Genomic DNA, 22,655 nt, shown 5'->3' with positions numbered 1-22,655 from the left:
AGCGAGACACAGGAGTGAGCTCTAATTCTGCTCAAATCCCTCTCGAAGCACCTCTCAACGGGGCACGCTTCTCATTTTGATCGAACAAGGAGCTGCCTACAGTCATTTCATTTGCCCAAGTGGCAAAGCTGCTTCCCGTAAGGAAGCTGTCATGAAATCAATGTTTTCACTGCAAGGCTAACCACACTGAGCTACAAGGGTTTTTTTGTTTGTTTGTTTCATGGGAAAGAAAGAACCAAAAAAAATGCTTTGTGCAGTTTTCTACTGTTTCTTTAGTCGTTTTTGAAGACAGCATGAGTATTGGTAAAAATGCAGCTTTGCAGCCTCAGCAGTCAGTGAAACACTTACGGGTTTCCTTAACATTTTCTGTATAGGTAGCAAATGAACTGACCTCCAACACTTGAATCAGTATTAAAAATCCTCACAAGGACAGCTAAAAATTACATTGTGGCTGTCCTGAGTAATTTTTTCCCCCAAAACACACTACCTCCAAAATCAGCATTTGGATAAGTCTGAATGTTCAGAGTAATAGACAGCTTAAACATTAATAATCCTTCCCTGTAGAAAAAAAAAAAAACAAAATCAAAAAACAACTCCACCACCACCAAAAAACAACCACAGAGTTCAAGGAGCCCCCTAAAAATAAGGAATCAGAACGGATGTTCGAGGTTGCTGAATGCTGCAGCTCAGACCAACGCCAGTAGGCTCCCATCCCATTTCAAGCAATACCCATCGTCCTTACCAAAGCATACAACAGAGATTACAAGAGATCTCTGATTTTACAATCAGCTTGTGAGAAGCAATGCTTCTAGCACCACACCAGATCCAGATGACTGTTTGACACACGCATGCTTAAATCTGTTCAGCTGTTCTGCATATATATATATATGCACGTCAAGCAGATGAAGAGAATCGCATTTGTAGTGATGAATGAAATGACTACAGGCACATTTGCAATGTTTCATGTCAAGGGTGACGTGTTCATCGATCAGGTTTTCAACATGTACAACCACCTTTCCATCACGAAATTTCTTCGTGCAGACTCCAGTACAAGCAACTGTGACAGTTAACAACCTGCCTGGCACGCTCATCTCTGCAGGTAGCTCACAAAGTCCAAAAGAGCAGGGAGAACTGGATGAATCTAAGCAAAAACAGTGTTAGTTGTGAAGATGACAGTGTGAGATCAGACTTCCAGGAACAAAGTACCCACCTGATGATCCCTGCCTAAGGAACAGAGCCACCATCTTGTCTTACAAAGAGGAGGTGCACATGAAGAACATGTTTTTCATGGGCAGCAATGTAAGAAATCAGGATCACAGAATGGTTTCGATCAGAAGGGATGTTAAAGATCAGCTAATTCCAGCAGGGACCCCTCCCAGCAGCCCAGGCTGCCCCCTGCCCCATCCAGCCTGGCCTTGGGCACTGCCACGGATGGGGCAGCCACAGCTCCTCTGGGCAGCCTGGGACAGGGCCTCACCACCCTCACTGGGAACAATTTCTTCCTAATTTGTAATCTAAATCTACCGTCTTTTACTTTGAAGCCATTCCCCCTTGTCCCATCCCTACACTCCTGCCCAAGAGTCCCTCCCCAGCTCTCCTGCAGCCCCCTTTAGGCCCTGGCAGGCCGCTGGGAGGTCTCCCTGGAGCCTTCTCCTCTCTAGGCTGAACAACCCCAACTCCCTCAGCCTGGCTCCACAGCAGAGCTGCTCCAGCCTCTGAGCATCCTTGTGGATGCTAACATACAGCACTATTTTCAGTAACGTACCAAAAATAAGCTAAGGGCAGACTCCTGCCCCTGACAGCAAAAGATCTGCCCCTATATCACGCAAACGGAGTGAAAATGATGACCGACAGCCAGTGTTTTGCAACATTCATTAAAGATGGAAAAACAACCCACCTTCCTGAACAGGAGTTTTACTGTAAATGCTTCACTTATGGCTTTGCTCTCTGCTAACAGAATGCCAATTAATTGGCTAATCCACTTACAGATATTAAAAAAAAATCTTCCATTGAATTAACCAATAAAACACTGCTGTAAAACCTGCCCTGCCTTCCCCTGCCATTTCACTGCATGAGAATTAAGACCACATCTTATAACATCGCTTGATATGTTAATCTTAAAGCAAAACACTGGAGTGAAACTCTAATATATTCACCAAAGCAAACAAAAATATTAGAAAACATGCGATTGACTGTAATAGAGCAGTATGCCTGAATACTGTAGGGCACCAAAGCAGTAATTAAAACATCAAATTATCTCATTTGGCAGAATTAACAGACTATAAGCAACCTGATATCAAGACATAGCTTTAAGAAAGAAGAGTGTTTCTTATGGACTTGTTGATGCTATGGCAATAAAACAAAGGGCACGGCACATGTAAAGCTGACGTTAAAGAAAGGGTATGTCAGAATTTTACTGGGAGATGCAAAGTAATTATATATATATATTTTTTTCTTTGAAGATAGGATTCAGAGGGTTTTTTGTTGTTGTTGTTTAAGTGCAGATTTTCTACAGAATTATCTACCCCGTTCTTTTTGGAAGCTTCTGCACTGAAAATTAATGCTCACGGATCACAGACTGCATGAAGCATTGAACTATTTCACCTCTGCAGGTTCTATGCTAAAATAAGAAGTTAGGGTAAAAAGTAGCACCTAGAAGGCATTCATCTTACATGTCCTGGGAAAGCAAAATCAAACACCAGGGAAAGATCTTCATACCCACAGCAGTCAAAAAAAAAAAAAAAAAAAAAAAAAGGAAAGAAAAAAGAAAACCCCCTCAAATCCTGCATTAGCACCACCAAAAAATCCCCACCTCATCTTAATTGTTTCCCGTAACCTCAGAAGAGCATTTTGCAAATGTAAGCTCTCTCCTGTTGCAATCTTTAACCCTGCTCCTCCTACACCTCTGTGCACAACTGCCAGCAGTTCATTTTTACAGCCGAGGAAAATCGAAGTAGTATTGAAAAGAAAGGAGGCTATCTGCAAGTATCAGTAACTGTTTATTGGAGTAAGATGGAGGTTTTGGAGCATACAAACTCCAGCCTGAAATTTGTGTCTCTTCTGTGCCCTGCAGAACCTCCTGGTAAGGAAAGGAACTGGCACAGACACGAAGAGGCAGAACTAATGAAAGGTTGAAATGATGCCGCAAGCCAATACAGTCTTCAGATGTTGTTGCTGTCCTCTTAAAACCCACCTCTCTCCCCGTGAAGTCTGCAAGTCATCACCTTACGCTACAATCCAGTAATCTACTGAAATCTCTATACATTTGGAAAAAAAATAAGTAATAGACAGAAAAATTAAAAAAACATTGTGAGATTGCAAGTTATATAATAGTAAACCCAGTATCTAGGATTCTTGTTCAAGAACACTGAGCTGATTATGGATCATCATGCCATTTCTGGAGGGAGACTGCGACTACCTGGTACCAGTAAAGTCCTTGGTGTATTTTTTGGCAGAGCAGTGACAAAGCCCCAAAGCTTCCCCACACTTGCACCATACAGACACTATTGTAACTACTCACTGAGATCCTGTACATTCAGCTTCTGTGTGTTTTTATAGAAAAAGTATCAAGCTGCCATGCAAAATTGCTGCAGGACATTACGAGCGGTCAAGTTCTACCACAAAGAAGGCTGAATTTGAAAAGCAAAGGAACTCCCATGGATTTTAAATCCAGAAAAACAGAAGATGATTTCGGGATTACACTGTGTGACAACAGCAAACTACTCAGAAATGAGACCATTACATAGTTAGGAACACAGTTGTCAAGCAGTTAAAAATAATAATTGTAACGAGCTCATTCTTTCCCTTTCCATCTTTGAAAAGGTGAGCTGATAGCACTGTGACCTTCTCATTAATACATACACGATAATTGTTTGTCTACATCTGCAGCTAAGAATCTCTGCCTATTTTGTAGGGTGGCCTCAAAGTGGGTATAGGAAAGCCAAGAAGGTTCATTTTATTCTTCATTTTTGGGGAGTTTTGTTTGCTTTTTAAGAAAGAACATACTGTTGCTCTCTTTGAAAGAAGAACCAACATAGCATTTCTATTAACAGCATCTTTTAAGCTCACCTGTTTCTAGCTTTCCTTAGAGACCAAGCTTTTACACTGCTTAGGCTTTTACTGTGTCAAACAGATGCAAGCACTATTCCCATAGAAGTTTGCTTCCTATTTCCTACCTTTTATGCTGCAGCTATCATCCTAACGCACAACAGCCCCCACCCTAACATGCTCAAGGTGTAAACCTGGTGTTTGTCAGCCCGACACACAGCAGATTCTGCCTTTGTCTTCACCCTCATCCAAATTACTTTTCTGAATGTGTCACCGGGCAATTAAAAAGAGTTCATGAGCGAATTACTAAGCCTTTTAGGAAATACATGCTAGTTGCCCACACCCTCTCAAGTACCACCATGTCAAATCCCTAACAAAAGGGTGCTGGTTAGGAGGAATATCCCTTTCAGAGGTCCTCAGCTGCCATTCTCATCAGTGGCTTACAGCCCTAAGCTTGACATGTAGTGTGACTTTGTTAGACAACAGCTTTGGGAGTGGGATTTTGTTTCTTCTAGAGATTTTTTATACAGACTGGATAAACAAACATTTTGTTATTCTTTTGCACAGGGATCTGCAGGTGTCTTTTCCGTCCTCAGCTGCTGTATGGCACCATGGGACTGAGCACTGGCATTCACCTCCGTAGCACTCTGCTCTTGTACACACACAGAGCAACTAACAGATATCTAAAGAAGCACACACAAATATTTCCAACTGCTGAAATCACATTAAGGGGTTAAGAAGATAGCACTGAAAAATAAAGCCACAAAATCCCTCTCTAACGTTAGTCTGCCAGCCTCAAATGAACAATAAGCCTTTTCTTTTTTCTTTTTTCATGTAGCAGAAAATTAAAGCTCAGTATTTTAATCTTGAAAAATGATATTGCCAAATAAGAAAATCTAAAAAGGGCTTGTATGACACCTGAAAGGTGATTTTTTTTCTAAACTGACATTTACATCAGACTGAATTTTTAAAAGCTTTCAGTCATCTTTCCTCCAGCTTCACGCCAGCTGCCTTATTCCCCTTTTTCTCAGTTTTCTGTTTATACCCCAGAAGTATCAGCCTATCTTTTTTTTTTTTCCCCTTTCAGATCATTTCTATTTAGGCATCCTCATTCCCTTAAATTACTTCCTTGGACATTAATAGCAGAGGTAGTGCAATACCTCAGCGTGCCAGCAGAAATAAAATACCACCTTGTTAATCATTGATCACAGAAAAAGGGGGAAGAGTGTAATGGCTAAATGCCTTGTAAATATTTACTGAATTGCGAGCTTGCATCATGAATCTTACTGTGCCAAGCTTCGGCAGGGAGCTAAGTTTCATCCTTAATATCAGAGAACAGGGCTATTAAAATCATACCACTGAGCAGACAGCTGAGCTTACAGATTGATTTAATCTGGTCCTTGGCTGTAAATTCACTGCCCCAACCCAAAACGCATAGCAAGTACCTGCGTTGAAATGACTCCCCTTGAACTGAGAGCTTAAGCTCTCACAAACAAAGTCCTGTCCAGGTGCCAAGCCGCACATACCTGCAGGATGAGACACGGTTCCAAAATTTTACAGCTTGAAGTTCACAGGAGGAGGAAGGTGGGAAGTAGGAATACGAAGGGAGGTTCTAGAAGAAGACCTGTGAAGCACTGATCTTACAAGAATGGTTTCTAGAGCAACAAAGTCAACACAACTGAAGTTACAGGTGTTTAACATCCATGCTTCACATGGGTACTTCCTATTAGACCCTACTGTTACCTTTGAAGAAACCGGAGTATCTGTCACCCAGAACATTTTGCTCTAGGAGAGCATGTTTAACACACTGAACGATGATCGTATCTACCCCAAATCATCACCACTAAAAAGTTACGACACTGTTACACCTCTTGTTCTTTCCCGTATTCCTGCTGCGAGCAGAGCAGGGCTGAGATCCCCTGATGCAGGCAGGGTCCCACAGCTCTGCCCAGCTCCTGCCCCGCTGCTGAGAGCAAACTGAGACCCAGACACTGACACTGTAAGTCCAAGGAAACTTGGAAAAACAAAGAGTCTTTGCTGTAAAGAGCTATGAAAAAATAATTTTGCTATGAGCACAGCGTATGCATGTTTCCTGAATGTACATCTTAAGAGGATATTTACTTTTGTAATGGGATGTAGACTTCAGACTTCTTCCTGAGCAGCGCCCTGGACTATCAACAGGTGTATGGGATCTGCAGTCTGCATCCCCTCAAATACGCCTGTATTTCACACAACCCTATTTCCTCCCATGTAGCCAACTTTAACAGGAATCCCCCTCCCTTTCCATACCTTCCCTTCAACGCTGGAGATTTCAGAAAAGCAGGGAACTAAAAGCTTGTTACAATGACTTTTCCGAGATAACTATGCAAAGGATCATGAATCTGCAAGTACATTTAATTCAGAACCAGACAGTTAAAGCAGATTTTTTAAGCTTCTGTAGAAACGCTGAAGGGTGAGCATATAAAATGCTGGGGCTACTCACTCAGGAAGCCAGCTGCCAAAACACATCAGAGACAGAATTAGAAGAGGTGATATTTCATCAAATTCCCTTGCAGCTTTTCAGGTTTGTCAGCATCGTATAGGAGCAGTGGACACTGCCAGAAAGGCCCCCGGAATAATGCAGCCTTTCCATAACCCTCTATATTGTTCTCCTGGCTGCCTGACGGACACAAGGAGAAGTTTCTCCACAGTGGCAGAACAACAGCCCCTGCTGATGCCGGCGTCAGGTTTGCCTCTGTGGAGGATCGCGATGGGACTTCAGTGTGACGCCAAACCCCAGAAACGGCGACCTGAAAATGCTGGCCAAAGCTTATCAGTGAGAGAAAGCTGGTGAATCTCTTCAATGTTTTATTAAATTACTGATTAAATTCAGCGGGGTATGGTGGATGCTGGGGCACGGATGGACTCCCAGCCCGCTGTGGGCCCACACTACCCAACGCTCTTCAGAGCGGCTTCACCACTGGAGAGCCCGTTTTAACCACCACCCCCAAGGCTGCTAAACTTAGAGAAGCTGAACGCCACTGATACCTGTGGAAAATTTTTGTCGAGTTCTCTCTCTTTTCCTCCTTTCTCTGAAGGTGAGGCTAAAGATTAAGCTGGGCACCTCCGTGTCCACCGCCACACTGCGGTGCAGCCAGGCACCCGCGCGGCCTGCACAGTGCCCAGATAAAGTTGTGAAATTGGGATTTTGAACTCCATTCCACTTAATTTTGCTCACAGCCAAGGAGAGAGGACACAGAAAAGCTGCACATGTGCCCTTTCCTTTTCACGGAGGCCCAAGGACTCAGCTTACATCGCCCTAAAAGCAGACCTCTACACCACAGATGATTAAAACAAAACCACCTTGCTCGGGTCCACACAATACAAAGCCACGTGCTCATTTTATACCAAACAAAATGGAAGAGGCTCTGACCTCCAGATTTATCAAACAAATCAAGGAAAATTCTCCTGGTCCTGACCACTTGGAAGGCACAGCAACATTTCCATTTTTCAGTCACGAAAAGACTTCTAGCGCTGCTAGCAACAGTTTGCGCATCTGACCGAGAATATTCTAGCAGATATTTGAGCACTGCACTATTTAAGACTCCTCCAAGCAAGGTAAATGACTGTAATTAAAATACCAGTGACAGCTGAAAGCCATGTTTCTGAGAGAATACTGCAAAATTAACGGCATCCAAGATGAGTAGTACAGCATCTCTTCTGGTCACGCGTCCTCAGACAAAGCATAGCAGAACATCTGGCTCAGCTTCTCCTCAAAAAGCACGGGAAGGCTGAAAGCAGTACACAGGTGGTGTTTGGGAACAAACAGCCCAAAAAAAGCCATCAGCAGCCCACTTGTAGCACCGGGCAGCGAGTGCACGGGTCCTGAGCCGCCTCCTGGCTCCGCGCAGGGCACAGCTAATTGCATGCGGTCTGACAGCAACAACAGGAGTGGCAGATTTGGGCACTCCGACCAAAAGGCAGGTCACAGTTTACAAGCAGAATGATATTTTTTTTCCTGTTAGCGTTCCAAGGACTACATTTAGCCTCTGGGAAATGATATGAATAGAAGTGATGTTTTCCAGAGAGAAGGGTGCTAGCGTTAGATTTTGCCCAAACATTACCAAAGAAGTATCTTCAGGTTAAGCATCTGAGTCCTTCTGCTGCTCCATTTACTTGACATGTTTTAAATTTTTTCTAGAAGAATTATAAAGTGACCTCTCTAGTAAATGCCGCCTGCTCCCTTTCACCGAAACAGACCATAAATCAAGAATTTACCATGTTCATCTTCAACCCTCTTGCTCAATACATTTTTATTATTATTTAACACGCAAGCCAGCTGTTTACAGAGATGTTAATCCATGCAGGCTTTGCAAAGAAAAGAGAATTTAGTGGTGTTTTGCCACATAGTGAACTTGAGATTTATAAAGTATTTCTGAATGCTGGGTCCAAACAGCAATCTCATCAGATACAGACAAGTATCCAGTGTTTATTCTCTTGCAGACTATGCAACCTGAAGAAATATTTGGCTGCTTTATATGAAGAAATAGAAAGCAGACAAACTACTTTCAAAGACATTTGCCTTCTGGACTTGGTCATCCTCTCTACAACTACATTTTATCAGCTATTTAACTGAAAATGTAAGATACGGATTCCCAGGGAATCACAGCTGCTGTACACATATGGTCTTAATTAAAGCAAGAAAGCCCATTTACTCCTGTAAAATACCTCCCAACAGCCAGCTAGCTGACTATCACCTAACCAGCTATTAACAAGGTGAAAACTGTGACCCTGTTTTCCAGTCAAAATCATTATCCATTCAAAATGGAGACCTTATTATCCAAACCAGGAATCTTCAGCTGACCTTATTAGCAGAACAGAAGATAAAGAGAGCCTTTTGTTACTTGAGGAAATCATCCCCAAAATAATATATATATATGTTATCTTTTGGAAAAGCAGCATGTTTTATCTTCCTTTAGCATCCATTGAAGATATTCTCAAAAATAAACCACACCTTACTTCTGTTTTAGGGCAAACACTACTCAACCAAAAGCATCTCCTTGTGCACTGGCATCCCACTTTCTCAAGGTGTTGGAGGGAGTTTTGTGCAGAGCGAGCACCAGGTTACCTCGCTAAAAAAAAAAATCACACTGCTATGGCTCTGGGCATCATCTCAACATTGCCTTCTCACGCAGATTTTCATGATTGGTTTCCTTTTTTTGGGCTCACATCTCTGCTGTTATTACTGTTTGTTTTGTTGCTTTATTTTTAGGAGCAGAGGGGAATCATGCTTTTTGTCACAAAGCTCCAGTGAGTATTTTAGGATATATAATTAGTAAAGATTACAAGCGTTATGCGAACAGACTTGGGTGAAAGAATTACTTTTGGGTTGTGGGGGAGGAATCGGAACCATCTGGTGCACGACGAACTCCAAACCTGTGCAAATTGTGTTTGAACAGCACCACAATAGCACAAGGTCAACGTTCAGTTTTGCACCTCGGGGCTCATTCTAGCATATTACACATTGCAAAATGGAGTGGCAGAGCTTCATTCTTTTTATTTAGGACATTTTCTGAAAGGACACTTTGAATAGAAATTATAAAGCAAAACCTCCTTCTGATCTCATCTTCTCTTGAAATGTGGCAGAGCAGTCACTGAGCACCTCTCAGCAACTAATGGGCACAGTCCCTTACTGACGAACCTGGTCCTCCGGAGTGCATTAATGTTGTTCCTGCATCTGGGGCAGATTTTTTCTGAAATAGCTTCTTTTTCTCCTTTTAATAAAGCTACAGTTCTGTAACTTGAGGCATAACAGTATTTAGTTATTACATTTAAATACAAAGAAGGTTTGATTTAAGGGCATGGAACAGAATCCATCACTACCAAGACAACAGGTAGTGACATTTCTAAAAACTCAGCTCTAGGAGCTCATTTGCCTGCCAGAGTGATGCTAAAAAGGTGATTTATACGAAAGTGCAGCAGCAATAGTACAACATGTAAATACAGGAATGAAACCTGAACAGATTCCTGCTTCAAAACTGCCAGGTCTCATTCCCAGTTTTGTTTGACCCTATTCCTGCCATGACATGCTTAAAAATAAAGAGTGGCAGCAACTGAAGGACTGCAGGGCAACGTGCTGGCCACCAGCAAATCTTAAAGCCTTAGAGGAGGGGAAAAAAGATCAGAAACAATAAGCATGCTTTGTAATAACATTCATTAAAGTTGGTCAGGTACTATATCTATGTTGTTAGCATCCTTTTCAGTAGACAGCATGAATTTGCTGTACTTTCAAAATTTATTACGATGCAGAATAGAAATTACTTGAATTTCAGGGTGCAGTTTGCCTCACATTTTCAGTTTTATTGTGCTAATCTGGAGACAAAACCATTTAGGTCTTCAGTACACTTCACAATTACGGAGGTTTCTTTTTGTTTGTTTCACTTTCATTCTCCATTAAACTTCACCATACTTGCTTCCTTGACATCTTTAATCTCAACACAAGAGGGAATCTTCCAGAAAGGCAGAAAAATTTTCAAATGAGGGAAAAAAAAAAAAAAGTCCAACAACTATGTGCTCATGATAAACCCGATTAAACAAATCCACTTAAAATCTCATTCCTTTGTGGATAAGCACGTTACAGACCTCTACACTGATGCAAATTGTTTTACAGTTATGTTGTAAACCTCCTCCTTCTGGGACTTTTCAATTGATGTCAATTTGTAATTAGCAAATGAATTGCAATGAAGACTGCATTCAGCACTCTTTTCCCTTTCTTTTTTTTGATTCCCCAATGAACGCAGAACCCCGGCCCCCTTTCCAAACCTCCCAACTTACTGATTCTCAACACGACCAGCTTCATATCATGAGAGTCAGGAGAACTGGCTGCCGGCCAACGAGTGGCTTGGCGAAGGGAATCATCCTCCAGCACGCACAGCCCATCACCCAGGAACCCCGGGCACGAGTTCACAAGGAATGTGACTTCAGATACTTGACATATTCAGTTGGTGTTTACATAAAGGTATTTCCCCTCTCCTTTCCTAACTGGTGGGTGACAATTCATGTGCTGGAATGCGATCAGAGCCTTTAAAATACTACTTTTGTTGGTATAAATGCTAACTGCAGTCAGTTAATCCTGTTTAGGAACTCCCAGGTAAATTATTCTGGCAACCAGTCTTCCCGAGGATTATTCAGGTACAGGAGCAAACAGCTCCTTTTAGCCAAATTGGATGTTTTGCCTTTAATTATGAAGGCACGCTGTATGATGGGAAGAGCCCTAGCATCCTTACTCTTTCGTTACTTCTCATGCATCTCCTCCGTTACAACACAGCAAATTTTCCTCTTGAGGTTTTACAATGATTTTTAAAAAGAAAACAGAAGAAATAAATGTCTCTGCTTTAAGAGCCAAGGCTGCTATGCTGTAGCAGTGATCCTGCATCAGACGAGACCAGGATCTTTATCTCACTAGATTTTAATAGGAGTTCAGAAACGCAAAGGATCTCTCTTCTACACCATTTTGGCCAATTTGCCAGGGCCAGTCTGGCCACGTAAATGTTCCAGGAGTTCCTCATGGCTACACCATCTCCCTCCTCAAACACCTCCCATCTTTTCTCATAGCAGAATCATCCCAGGCACAAATAACCAGCAGCACAAAACATCTCTGAGCCCCTCAAACCTCAGCATCATCGGAGCATGAAGAGGCAGCTGGTATAATCCAGAAACTTAAGATGAGAATAAAAAAGGAAAGAATGTAAAATACAGCAAGGGGGATAATTAAAAATAAAAATCAAACAGTTCACTCCAAAAATCCCCATAAAATATTTGTTTAAACTCTTCTCCCGAAACATTTTGCTTTCCACTGCATTCCTCAAATTGTGAACGTGTATCTAACTATTTTTAGTTTACACAAAGCCCTATAAACCTCATTTTTTTAGATTTGTAAGGCTTTCATGAGGGTTTATTGAGATCTGCTATTATCTTAAAATTGCCTTTCTCCTCCAGGTGGTAAATATTAGATCTTCCAATGTGCTTGGCAGAAGGCAAGGATAAATTATTAAATATCTTCTAGGAATGTGTCACTAATGACCACTCCTTCGCAGAGTACTTTCATCTGAGCTAGCACTAAGGAAAACCTGCCAACTTCACGATTCAAGCAAACCTGAGACCGCAAAACAACTTTGAGACCTACACCCACTATTTTTAACTTTACCAAAGGTTTCTGATAGTTAGATCTCAAATAACCCCACGTACACGCGTTCATAGGTTCGAGGATGCAGATATTCAGATGTGTATGCTCACATCAGCTTTTGTGAACAAAAAAGCAGCAGCACATGCAGATTCTTACATGCATTCCTGGAACAGCTACGTATGAAATTCATACCTTTACAAAAATTCACCTTCAAACCTTTCTTCAGAGCTACACGACTTGATTCTTCTACCGATGTCCATCTGCTGTGGCACTAATCCTTGCTAACAGCTATGTTTGGTGATGCCAGGAGCTCCCTCCTGGCTCTGGAGACATCTCTACCCCTCACTGCCAGAGCCAGGAGAGAAGTGCTGTACCAGGGAGATGACAGCCTTGCAAATCACGAAATAGGAAAGGTTAAAGTTTCACTGCTGGTTGCAGCAGACAAGGAAAGGGCAAGGTTTGTTCTGCTGCTAATTCTGCTGGGAATCCTGGGCTCCAGCTCGGGAAGCAAGAGAGCTTTGGGGGTGGGGGAGAGCAGGGAGGTGACAAAAAATCAATACATCACTTTCTACCAAGAAAATAAGGAGGCCCTGCAACAGTAACAGAGGAAAAAAAAAAAAAAAAAAAAAAAAAACACTGGCAGGACTGACTGGTCCATTACCCAGGAGAGATGCCTTAGCTTGAAACAAAGCCACCAATATATATTCCATAAATTCAGGTTGAGATTCACCAAGTATGTGTTTTCTACTGAAGTGCCCTGATTTTTTTTTTTTTTTTTTTGAAAAAAAAGAAAAGTCTTCAGAAATTATATACACAGCAGTTTTTGACAGATCAGACATCCTTCATTTGGGGTGGTTGTTCTTCTGCACAAAACACAGCCTGCAGCATCTTATTTGGCCCTGTCCATCAGGCTTTGAAAATACTAATAGAGGTTCAGAAGAGATTAATAGTTCTTCTCCACAAAAATAAATACAGGAAAAAAAAATCATTTTAAAAACTCAAGATCCTTAGAATACAAGTCTACCATATATTTATTCAGGTTTAACTCACAATAAATTCCCTAGATAATAGAATTCCAGTTTCTAGTGCCTCCAATCACTTCTAATAATGGGGTTTTCTTTTATAAATCATACTTTATCATCATGTACAAAGAAAATAAGCCATGCACTTTTATGTAAGCGATCGCTCTGATAACACACTGATTAAAGCCTACAAACTTTACGTAGGCACTGCAAGCACAACCCTCCTTGCTGGTTTATCTACAGATATTAAGAGATAAAAATACCAGCTATGGCACAAAGCAGTGGCTGGTACTGAAAGTACCAGGACTATATAGGACTTGTTTTGATTTATAAATTCTTTTGGACTTGTAGCAAACACTCTAAGAATATACAGAAAGCCAAAATTACATGACAGGGTTCCTGGAACAGGATTTTTACTGTTCTATTTCGATGCTCCTTCTGCTTTCCATATTTGTCGTATCTGTGTCCATTTTACGCCTTAACCCTCTCCGAGTAAAAATAAAGCAAGCTCCCATCAAACTCGGGCAAAAATAGCATTTACAGGAGATTAACATTTCCAATATGGAAGTCTTAAAAATATCTCTGGCTACATCACAGCACAGAAGGCATCCTTCCCCTGCGCCTGCCTGCAGCCGCCCCTGACTAAAAGCTCTCCAAGCGAACTCCACTGACACCCAACCCTCCCCAGCTCCACCACGCCATCCCATATGAAAATAAAGCTTTTATCCATATTGTTTGATAGAACAGACATGCAAAGGGTTTGGGGGATTTCTGTGGGATTTTTCAGTCAGGTTTGTGCTGCTGCAGGAGTCGCCCAAGGCGTAACCCTCGCCAGCAGTCCAGAAGTGGCCTTTCAACACCTAGGCCAGCTGATCAGCTCTCATAAATCAGCTTGGAAGACTTCTTTCCCTTTCTGAACACACTCATAACAGGGGATGAGTAGACATAGACAATCACCCATGTGGGCAAAGTCCCTCTGATGTTACCAGGAAAGCACCTGCGGCCTTTCTTCTTACCCTCACCTCTGTCCCTGTCCCCTGAGTCTCCTGAACAGAAACACCTCAAATATAACTCAAAGTAAGCCACCTGAGCAACATCACAGAAATTCCTCATGGGGTAGGGTTAAGCAATGGGTAAATTCACCGCCCAAATTAACGTTTCCACAGCCAGGACTGCCTAAAACTGGATTTTCAATGGAAACTAGCGCCGACCAACAACCATGGTGGTCACCGCCAACAACTTCGTCCAGCAAAAGCTTATCACAAAAACAAAGGCCTACTTATTTACAGAGTAAATATTCAAGATTTGACGTATATACAATATGTTGGCTAGAACAACTCTGTAGCCATTTTCGTATGCGAATTATGAATTTTACAAGACAGCAAAATCCATAAATCAAGGGTTTTGTAGGAGAAAAAACAGACTAAACCTATCTAGCAGGCAGTGGGAACAACACCCTTCAGCAATACTGACCAGGACAAGTGAGTTTCGTTTCTCTCAGCTTTCACTTTCCCAGCATTTTCGTTTGGTATTGCTTTGAAGAAACGAAACGTGGGCAGACGCTATCCGGAAGCATATTCGTGGGGGTCAGATTAAATTCTGCAAGATGAAGCGCGGCATCGACATTTCCCTGATTATCTCCGAAAATGCTATTTGCATTTCTGAATGCTGAATTGACAAAATGTAGGTCAACTGTTTTTTTTTTTTTTAAAGGCATGTTAAACTTCTGAACACTCAAGCTAAATTACTTCATTAAAACAAATACGAATTTGAGATGATATGAAGAAACGATAATATTGCAGCTTGCTGGCACTAAATACTAGATATTCCTGCAAATTATCGTTCGCGTTACTGCCGTGCCCTTCAGCTTGTTCACTGCTACCTTAAATCAAATCTTGGGTTACTACAGGTTACTACAGCCTCCCTGGAACATAAAACCTACTGTATGGTTACTCTGGTTTCATGTAACAACTATGTCATTAGTTAATGATTTAAAATTTTACCCTCCGTGAGCAATTCACATTCCAATGTGGTGCCGAAGAGGTTTTCACTTCCATTTCTTAATGCTACATTAAAGTAAAAATACTGTAGTTAATATTATAAAAATTTGTTGAGACAATGTCTCAAGGACATTAATGTATCTTCTGAATGTTTAAGTACTTTAAATCCTGATGAAGCAGTAACAAAAATGATTCTTTAAATATTTTCATATATTTTCAAAAGGTATCTTGCAGAAGATACAATTAAAGACTTGTTCTGGTTGCATTCTTAAATAGCCTTTTAACTTGAGATCTTAACTGCTTGTTGTTTTAAGTGATAATTAATACGGCCTTTTCATTGGAATAAAATTGGAAAAACAAACAGTAAGTTTGCCTGTTTGTCAAAACATCCTTGGGGAATTACCCTGTTCATTAAAAAAATTGGTAATGGTTGTGGACCTCTTCCAAACGCTTCACTGCAGAAGAAAATACATTTTTGTAGACACACTAAAACAGTGAGGTATTCTAAATAACTGAAAACAGATGCCCAGCTGACAGATAGATGCTAGTGAAGTCAAGAAGGACATACCCAGAGGCAGAAAATGGACCACCATGGCTTGAAAGGCTGGGTACCTCTACAAGGACTGGGTTGGTATTGCTACTGCTGAACCAGCCACAGAGAAACACCAAGAATTTGCATCAGCCACAAGGAAGAAATCAAAGCACATAGATTAAAAAAAAAAAAAAAAAGAAGTGAGATTCACTCCACTGGGCTGATTGCCTGTTACCCACCTGTGATCACACTCTCTCTGCTGTACGTAGTGCACAGGCTTGTCATCATTGCTCAGCTTTCTAGAGATGTAACTGGTACATTAGAGGTCACTGTTCAACTGAATAATAAGAATATTTCTACATTTTCAACACAAAATAAACAAACAGCTGATTTGATCTACAAAACTAATTATACTGAGTCAGATTCAGATTTTTCTTGCTAGTTTTTCTTTATGTTTTCTTAATTGCTCACACAAATGGCTGATACAACACGTCCTTTCACATACTTATGTCCACATGTTAATTTCTAGTGACAAGTATTGTTAATGCTTCAAGTTGCTAAATGTGCCCAAATCACCACAACATAAAATAATGCCGTGAAAAACTGCTGCTTTCCTTACTTAACAAGCTAAGGGGGGATTATATTTTTCATAAATATAATGCTGAGGATATTTTTGATCACCAAATGGGAGAATATAAGTTTACATTTTCCAGAACTAATGTAACAACATCGACACGGGCCAAAATCCTCTAGGAGCGCGAGCACCACATGCATTTCCAAGCAAACATTACAATAATAATAAAATATGGTTGTAGCAACTTTCTGTGCTCAGCTTTCATGTTGACAGACAACTAAATACAGTGCACCACCGTGTGGCAATGTATTAAGGCACGGTTCGTGTGCCAAGACCTGTTTTTTTCCACTTTCCACAATTTTGGCTATTTGTTAAAAACAAATAGCTCCATCTCAGTATTAATAAGCTTCTCTTTAATGAACTATCACAGCCTCGCTTATCTCAAAAGCCCATTTTTAATACACCTGGATTAGCAAAAAAATATTTGGACATTTTTATTTATAAAGCACGGTATTTACTTAAAAGCAGAGAGCAGAAGTGCCCCATGATGAGAAAACAGCTCCTGCCAACTGTGTTCCCTCCCTTCCACGAAAGTAATTGAGCCTAAGCATATACTGTACATAACGCTCCTTTTAAACATAAATACAGGTTAAAAAAATACAGCCAGGCTAAACACTGAACTCACGGTTGATTAAAAGCTTCAAAAGTGTTGAAAAGAAAAAAAAAAAACAACACTTTCAGGTACACACACGTATTATTTAGCAGTTACCCAGCTATTGTAAAACCATTTCTCTGCAGCTTAAGGAGAAGAAAAAAATTCGTTTGTCACAAGAAACACCACGGAATCTCCCCCAAACCCTACAAAACCCAACTCCTGAAGGCATTACGTGACCCTCAGGATCCCGGAGCACATTTCTGCAGCCAGAAGCCGAATGCAGGGTGAAGCAGGTTTCCATCAGGCTGGACACCCTCTGCTCACACAGCACCATGCTACGGTAATTCACGCTCTCACAAAACAAGCACAGGCCCAGGCAGTTAAATCCCGGGTTAATTCGTTATGCCTCATGTGCGTTAGCCATTTTGTGCCATAATTTGGGCTCAGCCCGAGCCAGCAGCACACGCTCCCCCTGGGCACCATCATCTCAGCTTCAGGCTCTCGCAGCTCGCCGGACCCGGGGGCTCTGCTAAAACTTCAGCAGTCTCGCAGCAAAGCGGGTGCAGGGATGGGAATGCAATGGGTTTTTTTTTGCAAGCTGCGTGCCTCGGCAGTGGGACAACCTGTAGCAGAAGAGGTAAGGGCAGCAGCTTGCCTTCCCGAGCCCTGGAAGCAGCCTTGCAGCTCTCCTCCTGCAAAAGTTGCTCCGGCACGAGCCGGGTCCCCTCGCACAGCACGTACTACCACGCTGCGAGGCAGTAAATCAATCCAGAACAACAAAAAACACAGCAAAAAAATAATCTACCTCCTGTATCGAGCTCGTGCTGAAGTTGGCTCCGGTCTGTGAAAGTCCAGCCACCTTTCTCCCTCTCCCCCCAGCCCACCCAGCAGCCTGCAAGGCCCCTGCTATGCAATTAAGCCCATCGTGATTTTCTGCTCCAGACAAGCCACCAGCAAGAACACAATGCGTATTATGCAAGTTACTGCATAGTTATGCAAGTTAGATGCATATTTTCGCTGCACTGAGGGCTCTGAAGACACTTGTTTGATGGCAATGCTTACTCTGATTTTCAGCTGTCAGTTTTTCCCCCCTGTTTTCACTCAATTGGCTTTTTTTTTTTTTTTTTTTTTAATATCCAGACTCCAACCAGCTGCCAGCAGCATTAACGAAGCCCCTCCAGCACTTGCAATCACACCAGGGCACCATCTGAGCACCGTGGCACATCAATCTGCTCCGAAACGGGGCTGGGGAGATGTCATGGGCACAGCACCAGCCCCGCACCACTGCGGGTACCCCACGCTCAGCACCACCAAAAGGAGAAAACGTCGCAAGCCTCCAGGGACGAGCAAGGCCTCGGAGTGGAAGTATCACTTCTCAAGTGCTAGGAGTCTAAAAGGGAGCTATGCGAGCGCTCCTGTACCAAAGCAAAGGATCATTTTTTGGTGAACGCCCCCCCACAAGTCCCTAATTGCACAATTTAAAAAAACACTAATAAATCTGTCTTCATCCTCCTGCAGTTGATGTGCACAAGGTGAAAGGACCATGACTTTACGCGAGCCTTTCGTTGCAATTATCCAGGAGCAACTTCTCCAGCCACCCCTCAGCACTTCTGCGATAAGCCACGCAGAAATGGAAGTGCTCTGAGCATCAAGAGCCCAGATTTTAGGGTAAAACGTACCAACCTATCACTCCTACCAGGCTACTTGGAGGTCTACAACCATGCCTCCTAGACAACACCGCCACACGCTTTGCTTGCGCTCACGAGCAGTTTCTGCCCTTTCCCCTTATTTACCAACACTGCCTGCAACAAAGCACAACCCAAAACACTTCCCAAACACAGCACCCCATCCCAACAACCCCAACAACACCAACCACGCCACTTCCACGGCACCTTCATCCCGCCAGGACGCGGCTGCTCAGCCCGAGACCCCTCCGAGCTTCCACAAGGAAACGAGGCTAAGGGCGCCCGTCGACGTCTAACAGACTCTGGAGGAGAAGCAGCTCCCTGGGCCAAGCTGGATTCATCTTATTTTGGAGCGAAAGGCAGCCCGAGCGCGACGCTTTACGCAAGCAACAACTGTTTATCTGCCCAGCAGCTCCGGCCGCCAGCTCCCAGCAGCAGCCCACATTTCCCTTGGCGGCGAGGGGGAAAAAAAAAAAAAAACAACAAAAAAAACTACAGATTCTTGAACGTGAGGCGGCGAGAAATAAAAGGAGAGGAGGGTAGAGATCAGAAATCCCCTTTTTTGGCTGTTTTTTTTTTTTATTATTATTATTTTTTTCCTTCCCTGTTCTTTTGAGGAAAAAGAAGCGCTGAGGTTTCAAAGCCTTCCAAGCGAGCCCAGCGCAGGTTCTCCTTCCTTCTTTCCTTCCTTCCTGAGCGGGGTGCGAGCTGCACTGACAGCCGGCCAAAGTTGCATCGCCGACCCTCGCGGAAAGACAGCGCTTAATGAGATCAACCCACTAATTAACCCCCCTGTACCCCCCCCAAAACCTCATTCCCGAGCCCTGTGCTGGAATACCTCTGGGCAAAGGGGTTGGAGTGTGGGGGGGGAAAGGGGTCAGTGGGGGAACTCTGGGGTCTCCCGGCGCAGATTTCGGTGGCTCACCTTTATCCTGAGCGCAGGACAGGATCTCCTCCTCTTTGGGGTTAGTCACCTGGGTGATAATGGACGGGTTGTCCATGGAAACAGAGGGAGATTTCACCCGGCTATTTCCCTCCCGGAGGCAGAGGCTGGCGTTGCGAGGCGAAGGGGGGGGGGGGGGGGGGCACGGAGGGAGGGAGGGAGGGAGGAGGGGGGGTTGTTTGTTTGTTTAAAAATCAATACGCAGATTTAAAAAATAAAAAAATGAAAAAAAAATAAAATAAAAGAGTCCAGGAACGAAGCCAGGCGGGGAGGAGGGGGGGGGGGGCACCGCGTATGGGGCCCCTCCGGCCCTACTGCTGCTTCCTCCTCCTCCTCCTCCTCCTCCAGGCGCCAATTCCCCACGGAGGAGGAAGGCCGGGGGGGGGGGGGGGGGGTGCGAGCCCAACCCCCCCCCTAAAAAAAAAATAAAAATAAAAACCCCCAAACACCCCCGGCCCCTGCCTCCCGCTGCCGCCGCGCGGCCACACGCAGCCTTCCTCCCTCCTCCTCCTCCTCTTCCTCGGGAAGTTCCCCCCCCACCCCCCCGGGCTCCCTTCCTCACGCCGCCCCCCGCATCCACCTGAGCTCCCCCTCCCCTTCCCTTCCCCTTCCCTTCCCCTTCCTTCCCCGGCTCCCGGGCCGCCTACATGCCCCCGCCCCGCTTATCTCATCCCGCCTTCCTCCTCCTCCTCCTCCTCCTCCTCCTCTGCGGGCTCTCTCTCCCTGCTCCCCCCCCCCTTCCTCCTCCTTCTTCCTCCTCCTCCTCCTCCTCTTCCTCCTTCTCCTCCTCCCGCCGGCCGAAGAGCCTCCGCCGAGCGAGGATGAGGATGAGGAGGGCAGCGCCAAGGGGGGGAGGAAGGCCGGGGAATGAAGGGCCCCGCCCCACCCCGCCCCCCGCACCGCGGGGAGCTCCAAAATGGAGGCGGGCGGCGGGCAGCGCCCGGGCCCCGCTGCGCGGTAAACAAGGAGGCGGGGCTACACCCACACGGGCGTGGTTTAGCTAAAGGAGGCGGGGCTTATCCCGCATTGGTATTAATGGAGGTGGGCGTGGCTAAATGGAAAGGGGGCGTGGCCACGGGGCGGGGTTCCCCCTCGGAGGCCCTCGAGGCGCTGAGGGGCCCCCGAGGCTGGGAGGCGCCGGGGAGGCGCTGGGGCAGGGGCCGGCCGCCAGCGGGGCCCCGCCGCCATTTCCTTGCCTCAGCGCGGCTGGGCGGGAAGGGGTCTCGCCTCAGGGGGCGGGTGGCCGTGAAGCGATTCTCAGCTGAGCCTTGCAGCTTCTCGCAGTGAAAAAAAAAATACATATATTTAATAACTTCAAAGCCTGCCCGTCGAGGAATTCCCACTTTCCCCTGCTTCTCCTGTCCTCCTAAGTGCCTGCTGCACGGTGCTGGGCAGGGGAAGGCATCCACGCACAACTGGCTCTTCCGTGGGGCTGTCAGAGTAAATAAAAATAACTAAAACCTTTACAAAACAGTAATCATAAGTAAGGAATTGCAGCCATGTTCCTCTCCCAGAAGGATAAAACAATACATATTTCCAATGTGTATACAAGTCTATTGCAGCCTTGTAATAAAAAGAACAGATATTTTAAATCCCTTAAATTAATTGGGGAAAATCCTTTTGTAACAGCCACAGACCCAGGCAATGTGAGTTTTGCAGCACTGGTTACAACTGTCTTGTTTTGCTCCGAGATGAGAAAGCCACAGCCTGCAGTTCTACACACACATACATAAATATGTATATAATGTAGATAGCTCCGAACAGTTTTAATTAATAGGGTCAAAAAGGAGACAATTCAGCTGCCCTGCCAGGATGCAGAGCTGACCATTGCGTTGAATTCGAGCAAGAGCATCCAGTTCCTCTCATTTCAGTGCTCTACCGTAAAGGGAGGCAACAGGCCTGGCCTCGAGGAATATCTAATCTACGGCAGTGCCCTGTCTAGTTTTTGGGGAAAAGTATTTAAAACTCGGGGGCCTCGTTTCGCTCCCAGTGAGTGTATTCCTACAGTCAGCGTGTTTAAATGTCTCTCTGCCAGTCTTCAAATCGCTGCATTTGTTTAATGCAGGAAAGGGTTGTTCAAAACCTAGCTGTGTGTTCTCTCACAAAGCTAACACTCCCTCGGCAGCAGTACATGCAGAGATACCAGTATTGCAGGTTTCTGGGACTTGTATTTTAGGTTTGCCCGTCCTAGTCTTATGACAAACACTTGCACAGGGAATGAGTGCAATGCCACTGCCTGCATTGCTTCCAAGCGTGCAAGTTTCAACCTGTTGTTTAGCTTCGGCTTCTCCAGACAAGAGTCTTGCAATTGCAAACAGTCCCTTACAGGTTAGATCGCAGGAACAGGAGTTAGTACATGCTGGCTGATGGAATTGGTCCTGCTACCTGCAAAGCTTGAGAGCTCTTTCTCCTAAGCCATTGGGAGCTTTATCGCAGCACTGCCTGTGTTGTAATCCAGCAAGTGCTTGATCTTTACCCGCCCAGACACTGGAGGCATTTTTAATTATCCAATGGTTAATTTACATAGGAGCTTTTGCTGAAACAATAAATTCATACCTCTGTTATTATTTGGTACGAGTTTCTGTATCAACATTTATATTTGGATAAACCAAAGTAGCTTCCTACTAGCATTAAGACAAAGGGGCTGATTCAGAGCAAGTTTCAGAGTCATCCAGCATGAAAAACATATTCCATTTCTGTGCAGGGAAAGGGCAATTATAATGTAGAGTAGGAGAACATGTGCTCTAATGCTTCTTTTCTATGCAGGGATGAGGAGATACAAACATCTTGTCTGATGAAAAGCACGTTTTGCAAGGCTTGACAAATACAACTCTCACCCTGAGCCAATGTTTTATGTATGTTTTAAATGTTGGTAAGATTGTTTTTACAATTTACATTGTAAAATTCCTGACAAACAGCTACCTGCTTCCTCATCTTTATTAAGGAATTTGGTATGTACTTCACTTTGGGGGGGCAGCTGCCGTTTATGGTGGCAATTACTGTGGAAATAGGGTGAGAGACCATGGCAGGAGG

At 44.0% G+C, this 22,655-nt stretch overlaps 1 protein-coding gene across 2 annotated transcripts in view; it reads right to left on the bottom strand.

Moving 5' to 3' along the window:
• Positions 1–19,795, bottom strand: part of CTDSPL (CTD small phosphatase like) — a 73,184-nt gene extending 53,389 nt beyond the window's left edge. For both annotated transcript variants that reach the window (XM_032180887.1, XM_032180888.1), the window contains exon 1: positions 19,605–19,795. In XM_032180887.1, the coding sequence (XP_032036778.1) occupies positions 19,605–19,680 (76 nt within the window). In that variant the 5' untranslated portion in view covers positions 19,681–19,795. The remainder of the gene's footprint in view (positions 1–19,604) is intronic.
• Positions 19,796–22,655: the final 2,860 nt, after the last annotated feature.

This window comes from Aythya fuligula, chromosome 2 (genome assembly GCF_009819795.1).
Source record: "Aythya fuligula isolate bAytFul2 chromosome 2, bAytFul2.pri, whole genome shotgun sequence".
NCBI classification, from domain to species: domain Eukaryota; kingdom Metazoa; phylum Chordata; class Aves; order Anseriformes; family Anatidae; genus Aythya; species Aythya fuligula.
The sequence above is the reverse complement of the archived record's forward strand: the minus strand, read 5'-3'. Positions and strand labels throughout refer to the sequence as shown.